The sequence below is a fragment of the Trifolium pratense genome, linkage group LG1 (assembly GCF_020283565.1).
Source record: "Trifolium pratense cultivar HEN17-A07 linkage group LG1, ARS_RC_1.1, whole genome shotgun sequence".
NCBI lineage: Eukaryota > Viridiplantae > Streptophyta > Magnoliopsida > Fabales > Fabaceae > Trifolium > Trifolium pratense.
Window position 1 is genome coordinate 37,660,785 of NC_060059.1, and position 21,675 is coordinate 37,682,459.

Below are 21,675 nucleotides of genomic sequence, written 5' to 3' on the forward strand. Positions count from 1 at the left end.
TGAGAGCAAACAAAACAATCAATGTGATCCTTATTATATACTAGCAAGTGTTACATTTACAAAAGCTTTAGGTCTTCTCTTCTACAAGGTCTCCAACCTTTTTTTTTAGAGGTGACCTAAGTAATAGATTAGCTATGTTACATTTACATGTATGAACAAAGTATACTGACCAGTATTTTTCATTTTAAATTAAAGCTTTTTCATAGGACATTATCTTCATAAAAAAAGGTTCCCCATCTTTGTATTTAATTAGTTTAAAGTGGTTTTATCAAGTTTGTTTATGTCCCTTGAGCCAACTAGCCAAACTTGTTATCATCATCTCACATAGCTAACTCCATGTCCATTTATCTGGCCAAACTTTTCATTCTGAAAGCAATCTACAATTATGAAAGAAAACTTTGGGAGTTAGTTCAATAAATTATAGAGTACTCCTACAATCATTTAGAGGTGCTAGAAGCACTCTCCTAAGACCAAGGCAATTAGATTCTGTTAGAACAGAATAACAGAACAATAAACTCCTAAAAACTATTGAATAACACTTCCATGTCACTACATATATTACTGCAAGTAGATTTAGTACCGTAAGTATACTACACTACTCTGATAGTACCGATACGGGTTAAGGATTTAGATTGTGTCAAGTAATATAATACATAATCTTGAGTTTATTTATTTACATCTCTGCACTTGAAAATTTACTACGCTTTTGACAACTTAAACAATAAACAACGTAAAATGATGCAAGTGCTGGCATTATGTTAGGTGTTCAAGAAGTGATGGAAAAAAATGTACAATATCAGTGAAATTACCTCAGTTTGGGATTCATTTCAAACTTCCGAATGTAGTCTCTGGATCTTATATCAGCCTGAAGTTCAAATAGATGTGTAAGCATACTTTATTTTTTACAAATAACCAAGAATTTGAAAAAATGCCTTTTTAATGAGAAAATGTTTCTGGAAGAAGTTACTTGATGAAAACCAGCAATTGGGGTAACAGTAAATCAGTCTACCTATCAACTCCTAACATGTAATGAGGATAATTATAAATGTGATACAGCAATATTTTATGGAGCATTAACAGATATTGAGTTCAGTTACTAAGTGAAAGAGAACGAGTAGAACCAATACCAATGTCTCCAGACAACAGATCTAAGGCTGCGTGAGTCCCAAAATATAGAAGTGGCCTATTACAATAAACTGGCAACAACTTCTGAACAAGAAAAGACTTAATACTAGCTTATTTTCCACTAATATACCCCTTATTTATTGAATTTCACTTCATTTTTCACTTCATCTAACTACTGTTTCTACTACACTAACTACAATTAATAAGGGGGTTAGCAAATGATACTAAGTTTACCATTGAAATCAACTCAACTAATCAGTTCCTTAAGAACGCCGCACAACCCAAATGTCACATTTAATTTGAGACGGAGGGAGTAGTAGATGTATGTATAAAATAGATATCACATTCTTTTAAAATGGCAAATTTTTTCACCTGCCTAATTGGCTCAGGGACACGATACTTGCAAGTCATTTGAACAATCGCAGTGGCAGTCTGGAGTGATATCCTGTGACCAATTGATATGAATATTGGCTTTACGGATCCCTGTGTAGATCTCATGGCCTGAATAACAGGTTGGAAAGAAAGAAGGAGGAAAAAACTAAGCATGCTGAATCAATATATCAATAAAAAGTGTAGAAACACATGGAACTGGATTTTGGCAACTTAAGTTTAAGCTTTATAACTTGCTTTTCATTAGCATGGCACAGCCTTTTTGCAAAGGACAAGTGTCATTATTCAAATTCTTACCACTCCCCATGTACGTCCAGAGCAACCCACCAAAGTAACAAAATCTTTGGAAGTGTTTTCTTTGGCTTCAAGAAGTTTTCTCACTCTAGATTGATTGAGACCATCCACACAATGCAACTGGAACACATAAAGCTATAGAACTTAGGTTTCTACTCGGTACTTCTTAATTCTTAACTACAAAAATAACATAGAATCAAATCCCTAAATTTATGATTTAAAAAACTATAAATTTATGGAGAAGAGTGTGAAGTTTTATAAAGGTTGACCATTATAGTGACATTAATTAAAAAAAAACAAAAGAAGTGCCACAACTCTAGAGATGATAACATAATAAATTAGTGAGATTGTAAATACTAACGTTCTTTCCAACTCCGATCGTTGGAAGATCGGCCGTAACTCCAATATGACAGGCCAGGCCAAAACCTGCAAGAGTTAAAGGCAACAAGCCCAAATTTGCCAAACACAGGTAGCAAGTTAAAATTTTGTTTGTCACCACAATCATGAATACATGTAAAGAGCCTAAAATGACTTCAACTTTCTCAGGATAGTCATGCTGGATAAGAAGTTTTAACATCAGAAATTGAGTGATAAAAAGTACTTTGGCTTGTATAACCTATCAACTATTGCCTGAAATGGTAAAATTAGTTAGTACTGCAAATAATGGGGTTTTCTGAACTGGTAATTTTCTGTGTTGAGTAAAATTAGTGTTCGCAGCATTTTAAACATTGATTGCTATATTCAATGTTGTAAGCTGATAAAAAAATTTAAACAACAGCCAATCATTCTACTAATTCTGAAATGTTTTATTCAATACCCTATTAGTCTAACAGAACAGCAACAAGAACAAGAGGCTCCTAACATTCCAGATAACAATAGGAGTATCTTTGTTTTGTCAAAAAGAAATAGGAGTATCTTTGTATGTCACCTTCCATAAAAGCCAAGTTCAATCATATGACTCTTTTAAGAAGAGAAAAAACCAATAATCGTTTAAAAACAAAAGAATAGTATGCGAATTTTTATGCAAAATGTTCCTATACAGAGGACTTGCCTCTGGGATGAAGTATTCCATTTCCATCAACCATTAGCAACTGTAAACAACACGAGTATAACCAGATGATGAAAACATCAGTTACGTCAAAAACAACATAAATTTCCAGAAAATTAAGACCAGCAACGTGAATACTAGATATTGGAAAAACAAGCAAGTTCCTAATGCATCAAATTCATATGAATTATTTCTTTAACACAACAATTACCTGAGGGTAGAAAGGATTATCACTCCTTTTCATTTTCTCCAGAATATCTAGAATAACTGGAGCCTACACTCATAGGAGATACTTTAGACCCAAAAACAGAAAGAAAGAAAAGAATAAATAACTCCATCAATCCTAGTAAAATATTTTAATCACTGGAAAAGTAATGGGAAGAATTTATTAAAAATTGCAACAAATTTAATACTCCCAAGATAAAGTAGTAATCTAGAATGCTATATCATCCAATGCATGTTTTCTATTTTTAATTCATTAGATGTATTTTCCAATTGATAAATAATTATCAAATAAATCATCAAAAAATGCATTATGTTCGTGTTGAGTATGACTCTTATTCGTTGATAAGTGGATAGAGGCATGGCATAATAGAAAACAATAGCAGTCACTCTACTTTCGGAGACGAATGCACAAATTGACTGAACACTATGATCAATCGTTGTGTTCTTGTATGTTGATTTATCTGCTTACTTTATAACCGGATTGGCCAATTTCAAGCTTACAACGGATAGCTTATAATCTCATATGATCAAAATATATATGTCTGGTAACAATATCTTCTCACAAGCTTATAAGTTATAACATTTTCATTTTATACCGACTTATATCATATCGTTTTCTGATAAGTTACTTCAAGTAGCATTTGAACTTATAGCTTATAACTTATCATTTTCTCTCAATTTTACCCTTATTATCTTGGTAAATATTAAATTAAAATATATTATGTTACTTTATATTCATCAGTAACTTCAAATGTGAACCTTAACAAACACTACAAATTCAATTTGCTACATTATACGCAATGAACTGTCAACTAGCTTATCTATTATAAGTTCATCCACTGTCACCTATCCGCTACTTTTAACCAAACAGAACCTAATATATATTCAAATAAGCTCTTCTATATATACATTCCTAAATTAAGTGCATACTGAAGCAAAAATGAAAATAAAAAAAAGCCGAACCTCTCGAAAGGCAAGGAATCCAGCCACATAAGGGACATTCAAAGTAACCAAAGAGAAATCCTGATAAACAACTTCGAGAGTGTGAAAATCCAAAACTACAAGTGTACCACAAGCCAATGATGGATCATGTTTTGAGAAGCTTATATCACAACCACCAACGTATCTCAATTCTTGTGATGTACTTGGTGGTAATTTCCACGTGAAATTATCCTCTGTGATCAATTTTTCCTTCAGAATATTTTGCTCACTGAAAATGAAAGATAGATTGATTATGAATTATGAATGAAGATGAAAACTTTGAATTTTGGAAATGTAGATTTTTGAAATACTAACGTTTTCCAGTTTTGGCGATCATGTGATGAAGTTGAAGAATCGTGTGATTGTGATTGTTCTTCGGTTTGTGATGATTTTTCCATTGCTTTGGTTCTAGGGATTGAAATTGACCTAGATCGGCGGCAAAAAATTCCGACGACGGAAACGCCGTACAATTGCAGTGCTCTGTGCAAAGGCTTACAACGGTGGTTACGGGTTGTTGCTTTTTGGCACAGAAGAAGGCGTGCCATAGATGGAAGGAAACAAGGTTTTATTTTTTTCTTGAATTTTAATCAAACCCTAAATTTTTAATTTGGGATTTTTCTTTTGGATGTTGCATAGATGAAGAGGATGAAGGTTAATTGAGGAATTATTAATTTGAAATTTTTATTTTGAATTTGACGAAGATAATTAAGGTACGTATGAAGATGATTGAGAAAATAAAGAATATTCGATTAATAAAATAAAAAACGAATATTCGGATTTTTTATATTTTACGTTTTAATTTTAATAATAAAAAATTAATTTTTTCCTTATTTTTCTTGTCACGGTTTTTTATGGTAGAGGATGAAAACCAAAAGTAACTGGAAAAAGAAAAAAAAGAAGAAACAAACATAATTTAAGTTTTAAGTTTATCTCTCAAAATGAGGTAATTCAAGTTAGATTGAGATTTCACTCGACATAGAACTTTGAATGTGATTTTTCATTTGCCATAAAAGCTGCGGATATATTTTGTTTTTTTATGAACATGTACTATTGTAGTGCTATCAATCTCATGTAGAACATCTCTAAATAAAGAATGTATGTAGCATAGACGTACAAGATATGTTTGTTTTTTTTTTAAGACAACAAGTTCATAACATTTTATGAATCAATAAGTGTTAAATATAATTTTGTTTGTCAACCAATATTTGGGGATCAACTACACATGTGACCGCTTTAGCTAAACTATGAGTAACCTCATTTGTTTGCCTCTTAATAAACTCAACACTAGAGTTAACATAAAAAGCGTTGAAAAGTCTTCTACAATGTGAGATGATTTCTCCAAACTTCGTAACATCATGATTATTTGAATGGAAACCATCTATCACCCAACTTCGAGTCAAGTTCAAAATCCACCGGTCCTAAATTTAATTCATGAACCCAAGATAGCGCTGATAGGCGATGAAAAAGAGGCATCAATATTACATTTCACTCGTCCATTGGCCGGTTTGGTCCATTTAATCTCAGTAGTCGTACGTTGCCCGGTCACATCAGGTCTAGCCTGCTGCACAGGGTATGATCTTGTCTTGCATTAAATAATTTAACAGCTTCCAAACAATCACTCTCACAAACAATGTTGCGAGAAAATTCAAGTCTCATCTGGATAGCAAGCAACTCAACCAACAACGAATCACCACCAACTTCATAGTGAGAAAAGTCAGCCATCCGATCACCTTCAAGATTGCTAACAACCCCACCAACCCCAAGCATAAGAAGTTTTCTAAAAAACTATCATCCACATTTAGTTTAAGAATACCTTCTGATTTCTGAAAAAAGGCTCCAATGAACTAAGAGACATGATAAATATCCTTATTGCCATTGGGTATTCTATTGGGGAAAATTTTGACTCACTAGTAAAGAGAGGTTCTGTGGGACCACCGTTATTTTTTTTTGCTAAAACATGTTTTTGTAGGACTTGCTTGTTTTTATATGTAGGATTATTTTTGAAATGTAATAAATTATTGTTTATAAAAATATAAATACTAATATTATTTAAACATTATAAATGAGTAATGCGTATAAGTGAAACTCATAAAATATAAATAAATAAATAAATATGTATATCACCATTGTGGATATACTCTTCTATATAACTCAAGTAAAACTTTAATCAAATTTTATTCGAGCAACTCCAATAACTTTTAATAGAAGAAGGAATCAAATATATAAGATAAATATAAAAATAATCTTAGTGCATTATTTTTATATAATGACCGAAATAAATCTCTAACAAATTAATCTTATTCAAACAAACTTAATCACTTTTAATAGAAGAATGCATCAAATACATAATTTGGAGTCTTCACATTTGGCACAATGCAATCAAAAGTATGAACAATATATATGAGCTTTTATAAATGTCGTCTCTTGAGCTTTTGAAGATGTTCTTTGACGAAAAAGAGCACTTGAAAATAAAAAAGAAATCATCATCGTAAGATTATCTAACAATTCCAAAACAAATATAGTTATGAAAAGATGTAACCTTCTATGGTGATCAAACCCAATCCAAATAAAACAAATTTGATCATTCGGACGTGATAAAAAAAATATATTCCTCCCTCCAAAAAATCGGAGACGGTCCCCATTTTTCGTAACGGGATAACGCCCTTTAAAAATCTCCTTTAGAGATTGATAATACATTAGTGAACATGTTGATACATCTATAATCATAGCATATGCATCTTCAAATCCTTCACGAGAAATAACAAGTTGAAAATTATTGTTAAGTTCAGGAAAAAATGACACACTAATTCCATTTGTTGGTAATGATAAGCCAACTTCCAAATAAGAATTAAGCACATTTTCATCTAATATTTCCAATTTAGTGCGAAGTTTGGTTCCAAAGAAATAAGCTTTTCCAGTGTCATCTTTAATAAGTAACTTATTACCTAAAACAAGATGACCTAACATTCCCCAATATTTTTCACTAAAATTATAAACCTCAAAACTACCAAATATTGTATGCTTATTTTGAAAATATGGTGCTCCACAAATCACAAACATAATCAGTCCCAATTTTTGCTACCATTGGAGAACTTTTTCCATATTGATAATTCATGTGGGCACATTTTTTTAACTCAAATGAATTAATTTTTATTTTGTAATAAATGAAAAACTTGACTAGAAAAGCCACCAAAATTTGTTCCTAATAACCTCTCACCACCAAGCAAATACACTTCATTATCCAATTTCATATGTGTAAAGCCCACAAATTTCATTTTTATTTTTGGAATTATTTTTGAAATGTTTTTTGAAATGTTGGTTGAGTTGGATAATTCTTTCGTCCGAAAAATAGTAAAATAATAAAATTAATGAATTTATGTATAAAAATTATTTTTGTGTACAATATGTCGACGTGAATTTTTTTTGTTATCATATTATAAGTATGAATTTTTCATCGTCATTTAACATTGATTATTCTCTGTTAGAAAATATGTAAAGTACACAAAGTTAATTCTTCCCTCTCAGTCGAATATTTTGATTTATAACATACTAATACAATTGTATTTGTAGTAGAGTTAAAATTGAGTTGAATACATGTAACATATATACATGTAAGAAGGGGGAGGGGGGCTTGGCCACTGCTTGCCACCCCCCACATCCGTCCCTGCCCATACTCCCAAATAATTTTAACCTAAAATGTAAGACATTAGATATATGAATCTTCTCATTTATATGTATATAGCTCAACATTTACATTTTTTTTATTCAATATGAGACTTTTAGCTCACAATTAACACATCAACATTATCTCCCTCAAGTGTACGTGTGACTTTCAACATCCTTAATCTAACACTAGGAAACCACTCGCACTCCCCAACTAAGTTGAACCAAACTTTGATACTATTGTTTGCACCTCTGAAAAATCTAAAATACCGAAGTGAATCATCATATTAAACTAAGAACAAACACTAGTTAATTTGAACGCTACATCTTAATCCAAAGCTTTAATATTAAAACATTAAATATATATATGTATGTATGTATTTTCTCATTTGCTTATCTCAACATCTAACTTTTTATCCCTTATATATAAGACATAAAGACTCACATTAGCATCAACATTGACCTAAATCTCATGAATTCTTGAGAACTCATGTGTTGTGCAGCGAAAATGATATATGTATAAGGTTAATTTATTTCTCAAACATTGCGATCTCGAGTACACACTACTAAAAAAAACCTAAATATTTATAATTAACGATATCTTTGATTGAACAATCTTAAACAACATAACAGCTCAACATTCTTTACTTCCTTGCATGAAGAAAATACTAAATTAATTGTCTATTTTCAATTTTTCAGATTAATATTTTTTTTACTTGAAAGATTAAATTTCGCAATCTTTACTGTGCCAAAAATAAAAATTGTGATTCAACGTTCTCTATTAAATTAAATAGATATTTTCATGACTAATCAACTAACGAAAATAAAAAATAGAATAACAATATAAAGTGACACTCAACAATAAGCCAATCATTTTGCAACACACATGCAAATGAAATGATACCTCTAGTGATATACGAGAGAAAACATTTTTTTTATATATACAAAAGAAGGCCGAGGGCCCAAGAAATCTTTTTTCTTTTGGTACAAGAAAACTTCTTATTTAACTCATTGCTAGGAAAAAATTAATTTATTCAAAAAAAGAAAGAGTAAGCATAAATAAAAACTAATGGTGGTTGGCTAACTGCAATGCTAGAACCTATGAAGCTAGAACAGAAAAACAAAAACAAAAAAGAGTTTTCTTTGACGATTTCTATATAACTAAAATTTATAACTATATAACATATCACATAAAGAGACGATAATTATTTTGATATGAGAAAATGTTGTAAACAAAAAATGTTCCCAATCTTGAATTGGAACAAACAACAGTTGTAAACAAAAAAAAGAGAAAGAAGTACATACAACCCCAGGTTAGTGATGTTAACCATGGTAGGGTTAACTTTGTTCCATGATCGATGATGTGTCATTTTGCATGTTGTGGTTTTCGTGTAAGCTCGGCAACTTGGGATCAAAATTAGTAAGCAGCTAAATAAAATCGACACCAGTACTCAATGTCTTGGTCAAAATAATATGTCCGCTTGTTTTGTTTTTTTCAAATAGGTAACTAGACTCTTACATTTAAATATGGAGAAATGTGGAATTTGAAGTTTGAATTCCGACCACTTCAATAATGTTTTTGGTAGCTACTATTTGAGCTATACTTATAGAACAATATGTCCGCTTGTTATTAATTTTTTTTTTGAAGAAGCTAAATTACCTTACTCAAATTAACACCCGAAAGAATTAAATCTGAAACTTTAAGGAGGGACACACTCGCAGGCTCCAAACCAATATACCATCAGGCCAACCTAAACCGTCAGGCCAACCTAAGTGGATTTTCGCTTGTTATTAATTAATAAATAAAATAAAGATGAATTCGCTGAAATTATTCATCATATATCAATGGGTAGTTGTTTGTAATATATGTTTTCGTCTCTTTGGATTAAAATTTGAAAATGGTTAATTTATTGATCATTGTGGAGCGATTATGTATCACAATTTTTCAATATCTATTTTATTGGTAAAGAGACGCGCATTGACCTTCGAGTGTTATGGTTAGTTTGTTGTTGGTCTTTTTTGAAAAGAAGAAATATCAAATAGTTTGACCATAAAGCATTATGTCTTATAACATTGGTAGAGAAGGTGAAAATCGTTTCCGTGAGCTTAACTCAGTTGGTAAGTATATTACATTTTATATGCAGGACCCTAGTTGGTAGCCATTAAACTATTTGACAATTTAAAAAACGCTGAATATCATTTCTTGATGATGGCCGAGAAGACCCGCAAACATGACTTTAATTATAATTTCTAGCAAGAGTTTTGAGGTTGAAGAATCCACTTTATATATGCTTACAAATAGAGGTGGGAATAAGCTAGGCCGAGCTAGGCTTTGCCAAGCCCGAGCCTGACCTGTCAAAAAATTCAAGGTCTGAGCCCGCCCTGTGGCCTATCATAGGCTTATCTTTTAGGCCTAAGTCTGATCTTTTGAAAGCTTATGTGACCTGTTAGTCTGTTTAAAAGTCTATTTCACATGAACATATTTAAATAATTAATTATATTTATTTTTAAATATACTTATGAACTAATAAATCAATGTTCTTTGATATTTAACATGATATTTTAGAGATTTTGACTATATATATCATCAAATTTTAATTCTAGTTTATAATAATACATGTATATATGTGAAAAACTAATGTAGATTAATAAACTTAAACTACCGAAAAAGTTAATAAATTTATAATTTAATCAAAGTAAGTCTTAATATATAAATAATAATATTAATAAAAATATAATTCATATTAACTTAAATAGGTTGGCTAGTAGGCTTAAACGCTTTTTTAATGGCCTGCAGTCTGACCTATTTAACTAAATAGGCTTATAAAAGAGTCTTGATCTAATTTATTTAAAGAAATAAGTTGGTTTGACCCGAACCTACATAGACTAGACCTTAAGACCATGTAGGCCGACTTGACCTATTCCGAGCTCTGCTTACAAATTTTCGATAGATTAATTATTGTTGAGAGTACATGTACATAGTAGTAGCTATAAAACCTAAAAATGAAGACAAATACATTTATCCTAATTATTATATTATTTTGTAAAAAAAGTTTAATTGTAAAATCTGTCCTTTTTTTCAACTTTAAAAAATGAATATAAGATGAACTTTATGGTTATGTGGCATTATGACACATAATTTCAACATATGTCAGCATCAAAGTGAAAGTTACAACTTTGTTTTGTACATGACACGCCAAACAAACAAAGTAGTAACGCGCAGAGAGAAAAAATAGAAAAGAAAGTGATTTTGTACCAAATTCATTACTCACAGTGAATTGAATTCTCTCTTCTCTCTCCACAAGCACAAGTTTCACATTTCTCTCATCATTTTATTATTACTTCATTTGTAACCTCTTTTTTCTGTACTATCATCTCTCTGAACTTTCTAGAGCACTCATACAGAAAAAATTACTCAGGTTAGTTCTTCATCCTTTTTCTTCTTTTCCATTCTCATCAACATTATTCATATCTCATTACTATACAATCTTGATTCTTGCATTGTTCTACTTTTTTTTTACTGATTTTTTTTTATCTATTTTTCATATTCTTCATTTTATACATTTTTATTAATTTCACAATATTACTTGATTTTTAATTTATTATAATAATCTAGTTTTTTATTTTTAAAATTTTTATTTGGGTTGTCTTGTCCTTATGAAAAAATGATACTTTTCCTTTGTATTATTAATGGGTTTTATGCATATTCATGAAATGTTTTGTAAAGTTTTTGTTTTTATGTCTGTTTTTGTTTTATTTTCTTTTGATTTTCTTCTTGATTAAGTTTTCCCCAAATTGAATAGTACTTTACAAGACTTTACCAAATACCCAAAATTTGTTTGCATTCAAAGTCTAAATCTATAACTTAAAAACCCATTTTTTAATTATAATAATATGCACATGTAGCATTATACATTGATTTAAATTTAAATATTTTTCTGATTATTATTATTATTATTATAATAATAATTAATTTTTATTGTTTTGGTACATATTGTTATTGTTGATTTTGTGCTGTTTTGATCAGGTTGTGAAATGGCTTTGGGGAGCAATGAGAAAAGAGAATCAATTTTCAAAGCTCCAAAATCACTTCTCTATGTAGGACTTGGCTTAGATTCTGATTCCCTTAGAAGCCCCACTTCACCACTAGATGTTACTTTGCTTTCAAATAGAGGTAACCCTTTAAGAACATCACCACCTAATGAGGGTCCACAAAGAGGTTGGAACTGTTCCAAAGTAGGTTTAAGTCTAATAGATTCTTTGGAAGATTGTTCCAAATTTTCTAGGAATGTTCTTTTATCATCTGAGTTTAATAAGGGTAATCTTAGTCCTAATCCTAGTCCTCAAATGATTACTAAAGTTCCTAATTGTAATCATTGTTTGGATTCTGTTAAGGCTTCTAAGTCCTTACCTAATGATTTTTTTAAGCTTCCTTATACACAAAATAGTTCTATTTTCCAAAAGGATGAATCTGAGTCCAATGTTGTTTTTGAAATCGGTGAACCATTGTTAGAACATGAATTACCCTTTGGAAAATCAATGTCTTGTTCATTGGACTTTTATAGTCCGATTAAAGATTCTAACTTTAATTCAAAATGTGGAAAATTTTGTTTGAAACCCCCTCATTTTATCGGAGAAAGCAAGAATCCAAACACATTGCTACCTGTGTCTCTATCTGCAAGTGAGATTGAAAATTCTGAGGACTATACATGTGTGATTTCGCACGGTCCTAATCCGAAGAAAACACATATTTTCTGTGACTGCATCTTAGAAATTCATGCTGGTGACGATGTTATAGAACATCAAAATAAGAACGAAGAGAAGGAGGGCTTGCTTTCTCCAGTGGTTGACAAATTAGAGACTCCGAACCAATATCCCTTTGGTGGTGGCTTTTTAGTTTTCTGCGACAATTGCAACAAGAAATTTGAAGAGGGGAAAGATATTTACATATATAGGTAAATTATTAATATTGTTGCAACTCTTTTGTTTTGTGATAATAGTTGTTGTTTGTGGCATTGTGATCCTCGGGAACTACAGTCAAATGCTGCTAATGCGGCCTTGATTTTGTGTTGTGATCCTTTGAAAGCGCAGTCAAATGCAATCAATGCATCCTCGATCCTTGAAGATTGTGATATAATGCAGCCTCGATCCTAGATTGCGGTCTTGGTTTTAAAAGTTTATTCGATGTGTAAAATTTGATACTAAGATTGGCTTCTATGATATCTTCTTGCAGAGGCGAAAAAGCATTTTGCAGTTTAACTTGCCGCGCCCTTGAGATTATGATTGATGAGGAGCTAGAGGAATCCAATGCACCACCTGAAAACAACTTCATGGAGTTGGAATCTGGTGAAGACCTTGTTGGATCTAGCATCTTCACTGCTGAATAGAGAGGTTTTTTCTGCCATTGGCACCGAGTCCGTGAAACAAATAAACGCACATAATCATCTGTTGAAAGGAGCTGTTTTTATGTGCTTTAGCAGCCATGGATGATTGTTTTGTACATTGCGTTTGCCATTGATTTTTGTTTTGGCTTTCATGGTCTCAGTGGATGGTGACTCTCTTCAGCTAGATTTGGTTTTGGTATATGACTTTATGATACTAAATATGTTATGAAATTATATGATAGGTTATGTATGCTTTTTGAAAATGCAAACATATTAGGGTTTAAGCTCATTTTTCATGGCTTACCCTGTTGTTGTAATTGGTTTTTTCATACTTTATGTCTAAGAATCTATGTGTGCAACCTAAACAAGTTTTTGATTGAATCTAATATATTACTGTTGTAATGTATCTGAAACTGTTTCCTTTCCGACGTATTTTGGATTGTAAATCAGAATATCAATCACAATCTTTGTAACACCGACACTTATGATTGCAAGTATGTGTGGTGTTCGGATCATGGCGTCCGATACCAACACAACGACATACCATTAATATATTTGATTATACATGATCAATTTTATTTTCTCGTATTATTATTGGTGTCTGTGTATGCCTCAGTGTCAATGTTTGTGCCAGTGTTTCACAGATCACAATAACTTGGTTGTTTTTTAATTCCGGTTAGTTGTACTTTAGCTGGAAAATTCAGTTTTAACTAACTTAAGTGTATTGTTAGAAGTTGGTTTTCAGTTTAACCTCAGCAGAGCAATTGGTACTCTGAAATGAATGAACACGTTTGATTCATTTTGATCAATATACAGAAAGATGTACTCACTTTCACTCAAGCTTACAGTAAATAATTAGTTTCGTCCAATGATTTTTATCCAACTTTGAAACAAGCAACTACCTAGTTGTGCAGTGTTGGGAAAGAACAATTTTTCTTAATTGTGACCAAAAAAGGATAAATAAAATTATATATTGGGGTGTTTTGAAGCTACTATAAACCAGCACGGAAAGTTTTGAAGGAGTAGGTAGTATTTGAGATCTTTAAAAGAGGAAGTGTACATGACACAACCTGAAGGATTCATATCATTGTCTGATCATAACAAAGTTTGCAAATTACAACGATCAATTTATGGAAAGTTATGGTATATGATGATATGATGATACTATAACATTTCAATCTCCCTCAGTTAGGGTTAACAATATTTTAGTTCGGGTTAACAATATTTTATAATTTGCTTAATTTAGAAAAGAAAAACAAGTCATAATCTCCCTCCAAAATTTCCATTCCAAAAAATGAATATCACGTGCTATGGTCCTTTAGTATGTGGCCTAATAAACGCTGTTACATTTACATCTCTATAGCTTTCGACGTTTTTGTTATGAATTGAAACAATTTAGCTCACAAGTTAGATTATCGTATACAAAAACTCATCTCTTTTTATTGACATACTTGTACTTTGCTTTCACATCTGGGCAATATGACAATCGTAGTAACTATTTGAAATTTGCAGATGAAAATGGTAATGAAGGGACATGGTAGGGTAGTGGTGCAAGAGGTCCTTTTACTCGATGTGACAAATTTTAGCGTATTACTCGAAAGTGCAAGGATACTACTGATTTGCATAGCTAATATAATAAAAAATATTACACGTTTCAATAATACAAGAATGAGAGCTAATCCATCAAATGACAAATTCCCAAACGCGAACCAACTCGTTACTCACCGACACAAAATCAAAATGAAGAATCATCATTCCTTTGTGTCTAAGCTGTTGAAATTCCCACAAGTGTACATCATCCTTGTAGCTAAGAGAGGAAATCAAAATAAATCAAACGAAATGAAATGGAAACTTTCATTTCATTATTAAACAAATGCATAATTAAAAGCCAATTTTGTTCATCCTCTCGTCTGTCGAGTGTTATAGGATTTGCAGTTGAGGCATTTTTGAGCTACGAAATGGAACCGAACATGAGAAGTTTGTCCGCAGTCATTGCACAGGATCCAGACCTGCATGTTAAGAGTAATGTGATTAGTTCCCTTGAATTTAGATGCCAATAAAACAAACCATGTCTGCCTCTCTCATTGCATAATGGAGGAGAACCACTGATTCTTCAATCGCCGTTCATATATACCTCCATACAACAATAAGACATTAATAATACCAATATTTAACATAAATAATAATCATATAGGGGGAAAAAAGAACTGACCATTTTATTTTGATATGGTTCAGGCATTGGCGTAGCAGCAATCTCCATGTCCAATTTCTCCCAAACCTTTGACATATCACAGACTGACTTCGAACAGAGAGGGCATGAGTACCTGACATACAATCAAATACAAGAATAAGGAAAATATTCAGAAAGATATGGAGAAGTAAGGAGACTAGGAGCTGTGTGAGCACTCACTGGTAATGTTCTCTCATTTCATTCAGACAGCTTTTATGGATTGTATGTCCGCATGGCATAACAATGACATCATTTCTTGATTCAAACAAATACTGCAATCATCAATTTTGGCACACATGAATCAGCCTCCAGCAATTTAAATACTTACAATTACATAACTATTACACAATTCTTTAATGTCTTTTCTTGTAAATACTTATTCAGAAGTTTATCTAAATTGGTACTAGACCATGAAAGTTGTAGTGTTACCTCAAAACAAACGGGGCAATCATGATGCATTGCTCCTTCCACACAGGGGTGACTGTTTTTCAGCAGAGTTGAGTAGCAACAACCTATGCAAATAAATCATGAATGTCAAACAAGCAGCGCATTTTATAATTATGAAATTGCTACTTAGTTTACTAAGCATAGGAAAAAAGTGATATCACTTACCACACTTATTACAATGGAAGAAATTCTCGTGTCCACCAGTTCTGTGCAAAAATATATCAAAATCAATGACTTTGAGTTTTGACACAGTCAAGGCAATAAAAAGAAAACGACATTACAGCTTCAAGATGTACATTATAACAACGCGATCAAAGTTAAATGCAAATAGCTAAAAATGTTTTAAGAACAAATATGGTATTGCACTTTCATTTTTCCAAAAAATCCCTAAAATCAGGGTAAAGCTAAGTGCTAGTTCAGTTTTTATAATAAGAGACAAATGAAAAAAAAGCGAGCCTCAATTGAAACATGTTACTATGCCTCATAATGATGCAATTTGTTATGTTCCAGATTATCAATTCATACCTGCAAATTCCACAGCCATTACAATGGTACTGCTGCTTAGATATCTGCATCATATAAAAGGAATATAAGATAGTGTACTATTCCAAAAATTTAGTTACTCACTGGTCTATACTTACAAGCAATCATTTAAAATACAGAATAAGAAAATATATTCAACACTACATCCAAATAAAAAGGAACCTTGTTCCAAGGATTAATACTCACATCATCGTCATAGAGCTTGCATGTCTCACAGAAGTACTTGCCCATGCAAACACCACAATTAATACAGTTTTGCTGAACCTGAAATTAAGTGGTAAAAATCAGCACATGAAAATAACTTAGCTTCAGACGTTCAAAGCAAAGTGTATATGTTAAAATTTCAGACTCATTGATTCATTGAACAAACAAAGATTTTCTTTATGCATGTGCTTACATGTATATAATCTATGCAGAGAGATTTTCTTTCTTAGTTATAGATAATAAAGATTCAACGTTTTTCAAACTAATATTTACATCCTCCTTTATAAATTCTATATCAGTATCACAACAATAAAATAATAAAAATATTGAAGAAACTCTAACTCACCTCTTGTTCAGTCCCACAAAGTGAACATATCACCTGAATATATCAAAATTATTTTATTAGCATTAAGGAGCACCTTGAGCGAGAAATAACATGAAAAGGTTCAAAAACTTGTGGATATTTCAATTAAGGACGTCCAAGTAAATAAGAATACCTGTTTGACTTGGTGTCGAGGCATGTCATGTCTATGCTTATAATCTACATTGATATCATTCTGCAGAAAAGCATGGTAATAAAATAAAAGTAAGTTCCCCAAAAATAAGAATATTGCAATGCAACAATTGATCATCATGGTCACTCTGAAGTCATAAAACATAAGCAATGAGACTGGTTTGCATGGACCATCAAGGGCCGTTTAAGAGAAACATAAGTAAGAAAAATACATCTAAAGTGAAAGTGAAACTCAAATAGAAAGTGATAGATCACACCGCAATGAAAAACGGAGGACTTCCATAATAATAAGGCCAAGACAAATAGAAGACAATGACAATTAAATGTTCACTATGAATAATTTGGTGGACACTAGTTTTGTTAAATAGCGGTTATATAGTAGAATATGCTATCTAGTAGAATATGTTGTCAAATAGTGGATATAGTGGTCTACAGCACTGTTGTGTAGCGGAATTTAAATGAACCACTATTTTACACAACCCACGATTGACAACACTGGTGACTGGTGTTCATATAACATCGTCAATGCTGCACGAAACCAAAGAATGACAGTGACAGTTGGGGAAAGGATTGGCTTTTAAATATGAAATAAGATGGAACCATATCATTTAAGCAACAATCATAGATTAAATATATGCAACATATTATTATCAGAAAGGAAAAACAAAAAAGATTAGGCATTTACTCACTTTCGCCTCATTGTGACAATGGCGGCAATCAAAAATCTCATTGCAACAGGGGGCCCTGATTCGGCATCTTCTACGGTAATGTTGGCATCTGCAAATAGAGCCTAACTTTATAAAAAAAAAAGAACAAGAAATGCAACAATTTGAAAACCAGAAAAGAGCATATAAACAAGTAATTACCCATATTCCATATATCCTTTATCTTGCAAATCATTTTTGTTTATAGACTGACATTCTTCTCCAGGAAAGGATTCCGGATTTGATTTTGCAGGATAAGCGTCTTCTTCTATCATATGTTTCGTGTCATTGCATTCGAAGTGCAGAGGTTCGGAGTGCAACACTGCCACCTCACCCATGATACAAGCTATCCTCAAATAAGATTATCAACTATATCTAGAAGTAGGAAGTAAGCTTAAGGACCTGCATGTAGGAACAAATTTAGAAATAATCCTAAAACTTCTAAAGGCATATTTAGTCACCCCATCAAGCCAGGTAAACACCAAACGCAGTGTTGATTTCTTGTATACTGCAGCAGACCAATTGTAATCAGCAACACAAATAGTTTTATGAAGCTCCAAACACCACTACCCCAAGAGAGGAACACAACAATACAAGTTTATATACAAGAATTCCACATATTACAAGGTAGCACTGGGGTTCTTCACAGCCTTCGGCAGTAAATACAATTAGCATTGTACGGACACTTGATTCCTTGAAGAACTCCCAGAATCAAATCCAACTACAGTGGAGGCAACCAAAAGAAACTTCAACCTATTTTGAAAGCAATAAAACACTCAATAAAATGCATCTCAGACAATAAAATATAGTATTTGTGTTGATTTTATTATCCACAAAGGACGAACCTACCTTAAAATGTAGTTCAGCATTGACTCTTCCAGAAACCGAAACTTACCAAAACCAAATATATAATCACTCCATATCATCTGCACAATGATAGATTCCCTTGGGGTAAACTTTTAACACTTTTCTTATTAATAACTACATCTCTTGAAACTTGAAAGTGAACTATGTTAATTACCAAATTGAACATTCACACTACTCCAAGGACTATGTTAAGATAATCCTTATCTCATAGAAGGTTTGCAGCAGGGTTGTCTTCCAACTTGGACAAAAAGACGGTTGGAAGTAGGAAGGAAAAACCGGTGCTAATACAAGAGGGTGATTGTATGTGAGCCAAACTAGCATCAAAGTCATTCTTCTTGATGTCCGAAAAAGAAACAAATAGACAGTTTCTGTGAATTATGCAAAAAGGATATCCCACCCGTACGAGGTTCCAACAACATCGAAATTGGCTCCAAACTCTGACAGTCCAAGCTAGACGAAACAAGCATTGACAAAAGACATAGTTGTCTATGTTGTTAAGATTCTGTTTGATGCAACTGCAGAAATACAGAATGGCAAGGCATTAAAAGGAGTGATTTCTTTGCTTCCTGCGGTTGGAGATGGATCAAAATCTGAAACAAAATTGCCGGCACTTGTTTGGTCATTCTTCTCTCCCAAATTTACAGACTCGTATCTTCCCAGCGTAAGCATTCTACAACTGGGTAGTTCCACTTCAGATGCCCTCCGAAAGACTTCTCTACCTATAACCTAAACTGATACAGTATATAATCATTCATCTCTCTCGAATTTTCTAACGTTTCGCTCTCACATATCAATCAATATTATTTCCCTAAGGTCATTCATCTATATAACTGGAACAATTGCGTACAAACAAGTAATTAATTACTTTGAAACACAAACTATTACGTGTCATAAATTATAATCAGCCACTAGAGGCCTGTGATATTTAACCAAACCAGGTGTCGAATTTTGAGTTACGGCTCAAGCTTTTTGCAAAAAAGCGTCAGCGACTACAAGACATCAAGGTTTTCAATGTCTACTAAATCAGCACTGTGGATATACATCAACCGCGCAACATGGAAAATCGCAACCCAACTGCAATTTAAACCTACGTCTATATGATTCAACCGGGGGTTAAACTTTAACCAGTTGAACCAATCAGTCCTATTTTTCAAACATTCCAGAAAGCTACCAATTGTCATAGTTTTCCTTAATCTTTCTCATAATTAAATGCTTAACAATTCCTAATCAAATTTTCAAGGCTTACAACCTAAGGCCTTGGAACACATATAACAATGAATTGTGTTATATACCACAAAAACAAACATAAACATAACATAAAACGAAGCAAACACAAGAATCAAACAAAAAAAGCCACAACAAACAAGCAAAAAATTCCAAAATTGCACAAAATTCACAAACAACAACATCACAATCAGAATATTCAAACTTATCATAAAAATCAAACCAAAGCTACGTTACCTAACAACAGAATCAAATCCAAAGAAGCTATGAAAGTCACAGAAAACACAATAATCGCACTCAAAACAATTTCATAATCCAAAACAGAAAGAGTAAAAATGAAGAAATGGAAATTGAATTATGACAGAACAACAACGAACTTTCGACTCTGACGAACGGAATCGGCGATCGATGTTCTAATATCGGAGCTCCAATCTTCACGTACGCGCTTTTGGGATTTTGAAGTGTGTTGATTGAAGACGGAATCGAAATTGAGAGGAATTTATTATATATATAGTTGAGAGATTCTATTCTGGAGGGTTCGAAAATGGAGGTTGTGTGTACGAAAACGAACTGAAAGCGACCGAGTAATCAATGATTATCCATTGGTAGTGACAGCTCGTCACAAAATATCTCGTTGGGTTTCGTATCGGATGATTATGTTGACGTGGCTACCACGTCGATACAAAATTTCAAAATATATTTGTAAAATAAATTACAACGATCATGAATATTAAATTTTGTAAGTAAAATAAATTACAACGATCATGAATATTAAATTTTGTAAGAGTATTGGTTTTTTTTTTGAAAACTTGGTATCCGGTCTTAGGACCGACTAATCCAAGGGGACCAATCCCACCGCTCACTTGCGGGGGCCCCATTTAAAGCCAGAGTTTTTTTTGCTCTGTATGGACTTAGCCCACCGAAATTGACACCAGTGGGAATCGAACCTGAGACCTTGAGAGGAGCATACTCCAAGGGCCCAAGCCAACACCACTCGACCAACCCCAAGTGGGTTTTGTAAGAGTATTGTTGACGTTAAATTATAATATGGATCACTTCATTAAGTGGTTTATGGTAGATCAATCATGAATAACATTATAATAAATACGAATTTTATAAAATATACTATTGGATCGGAAGTTTATATCATATAAATCATTCATAGAAAAATTGAAAATCATTTGATATGTTATTGAGACCCATTAAGATTAACGGTTTATTAAATACCGTAAATCTTGATGGATATCGATAACATATCAAATTATTTTTAATTTTTCTAAATTTTTTTATAGATGATCTATATGATATAAATTTTGTAAAATTCATATTCGGTAGATCACTTGTCTACGGTGAACCACTTGTGAAAGTGGTCCACCATAACATTAGCCTATTGTTATCCGTTATAAGATTTTTTCATAATTTTCTTGAGGAGTGCTAGCAACACACTTTTTAACAAACACACTCTAACACATTCTCTTCTATTGGTTAAATTTTATATGGATCCCATTAAAGTTATATGGGTCCACATTTTTTTATGAGACCCATGTGAATTTCAACCAATAAAAGAGAGTGTGTTGGGGTGTGTTTGTTAAAGAGTGTGTTGCTAGCATTATTCAATTTTCTTACACCGGTGTATGGTGGACCACCTATTCGGGGTGGTATGTTAGCACTTGTCATGGTAACAATCATTTGTTAGATTTTACTTATCTCAACCAATTTTAATTATTAGTTCTTTTGTTCTAAAATAATTGTCAAAAATTTTATTTGTCTCAACGAATTTTAGATTATTAGTCCTTTCGTTCTAAAATATTTGTCACGGTTTAGCTTTTACA

At 32.3% G+C, this 21,675-nt stretch overlaps 3 protein-coding genes across 9 annotated transcripts; 1 reads left to right on the forward strand and 2 right to left on the reverse strand.

Annotated features, from left to right (window-relative positions):
* On the reverse strand, nucleotides 1-4,791 carry LOC123914564 (endonuclease V). Of its 3 annotated transcripts, none has more exons than XM_045965768.1 (9): nucleotides 4,379-4,791; nucleotides 4,046-4,292; nucleotides 3,069-3,131; nucleotides 2,861-2,900; nucleotides 2,171-2,235; nucleotides 1,813-1,929; nucleotides 1,498-1,626; nucleotides 810-865; nucleotides 1-377 (listed from the first exon to the last, which is right to left on the reverse strand). In XM_045965768.1, exons 1-9 carry the CDS (start codon nucleotides 4,606-4,608, stop codon nucleotides 362-364), a joined length of 963 nt encoding a protein of 320 aa, XP_045821724.1. In that variant the 5' UTR covers nucleotides 4,609-4,791; the 3' UTR covers nucleotides 1-361. The 3 variants fall into 3 exon arrangements, with proteins under 3 accessions (XP_045821724.1, XP_045821737.1, XP_045821731.1); XM_045965781.1 differs by having other exon boundaries at nucleotides 1,502-1,626; nucleotides 4,379-4,761; XM_045965775.1 differs by lacking the exon at nucleotides 3,069-3,131 and having other exon boundaries at nucleotides 4,379-4,770.
* Nucleotides 4,792-10,974: 6,183 nt separating this feature from the next.
* LOC123914586 (FCS-Like Zinc finger 10-like) lies at nucleotides 10,975-13,469 on the forward strand. Its single transcript, XM_045965789.1, has 3 exons — nucleotides 10,975-11,146; nucleotides 11,756-12,681; nucleotides 12,960-13,469. The coding sequence occupies exons 2-3, from the start codon at nucleotides 11,762-11,764 to the stop codon at nucleotides 13,111-13,113; spliced, it is 1,074 nt and encodes a 357-aa protein (XP_045821745.1). The 5' UTR covers nucleotides 10,975-11,146; nucleotides 11,756-11,761; the 3' UTR covers nucleotides 13,114-13,469.
* Nucleotides 13,470-14,700: 1,231 nt separating this feature from the next.
* LOC123914593 (probable E3 ubiquitin-protein ligase RZFP34) lies at nucleotides 14,701-20,521 on the reverse strand. Of its 5 annotated transcripts, none has more exons than XM_045965800.1 (14): nucleotides 20,221-20,448; nucleotides 18,774-19,134; nucleotides 18,602-18,678; nucleotides 17,915-18,505; nucleotides 17,738-17,825; nucleotides 17,032-17,091; nucleotides 16,881-16,913; nucleotides 16,517-16,594; nucleotides 16,313-16,356; nucleotides 15,953-15,993; nucleotides 15,770-15,852; nucleotides 15,521-15,612; nucleotides 15,323-15,434; nucleotides 14,701-15,119 (listed from the first exon to the last, which is right to left on the reverse strand). In XM_045965800.1, exons 4-14 carry the CDS (start codon nucleotides 18,088-18,090, stop codon nucleotides 15,009-15,011), a joined length of 918 nt encoding a protein of 305 aa, XP_045821756.1. In that variant the 5' UTR covers nucleotides 18,091-18,505; nucleotides 18,602-18,678; nucleotides 18,774-19,134; nucleotides 20,221-20,448; the 3' UTR covers nucleotides 14,701-15,008. The 5 variants fall into 5 exon arrangements, with proteins under 5 accessions (XP_045821756.1, XP_045821753.1, XP_045821765.1 ...); XM_045965797.1 differs by having other exon boundaries at nucleotides 18,774-19,345; nucleotides 20,221-20,418; XM_045965809.1 differs by having other exon boundaries at nucleotides 18,774-20,521.
* Nucleotides 20,522-21,675: the final 1,154 nt, after the last annotated feature.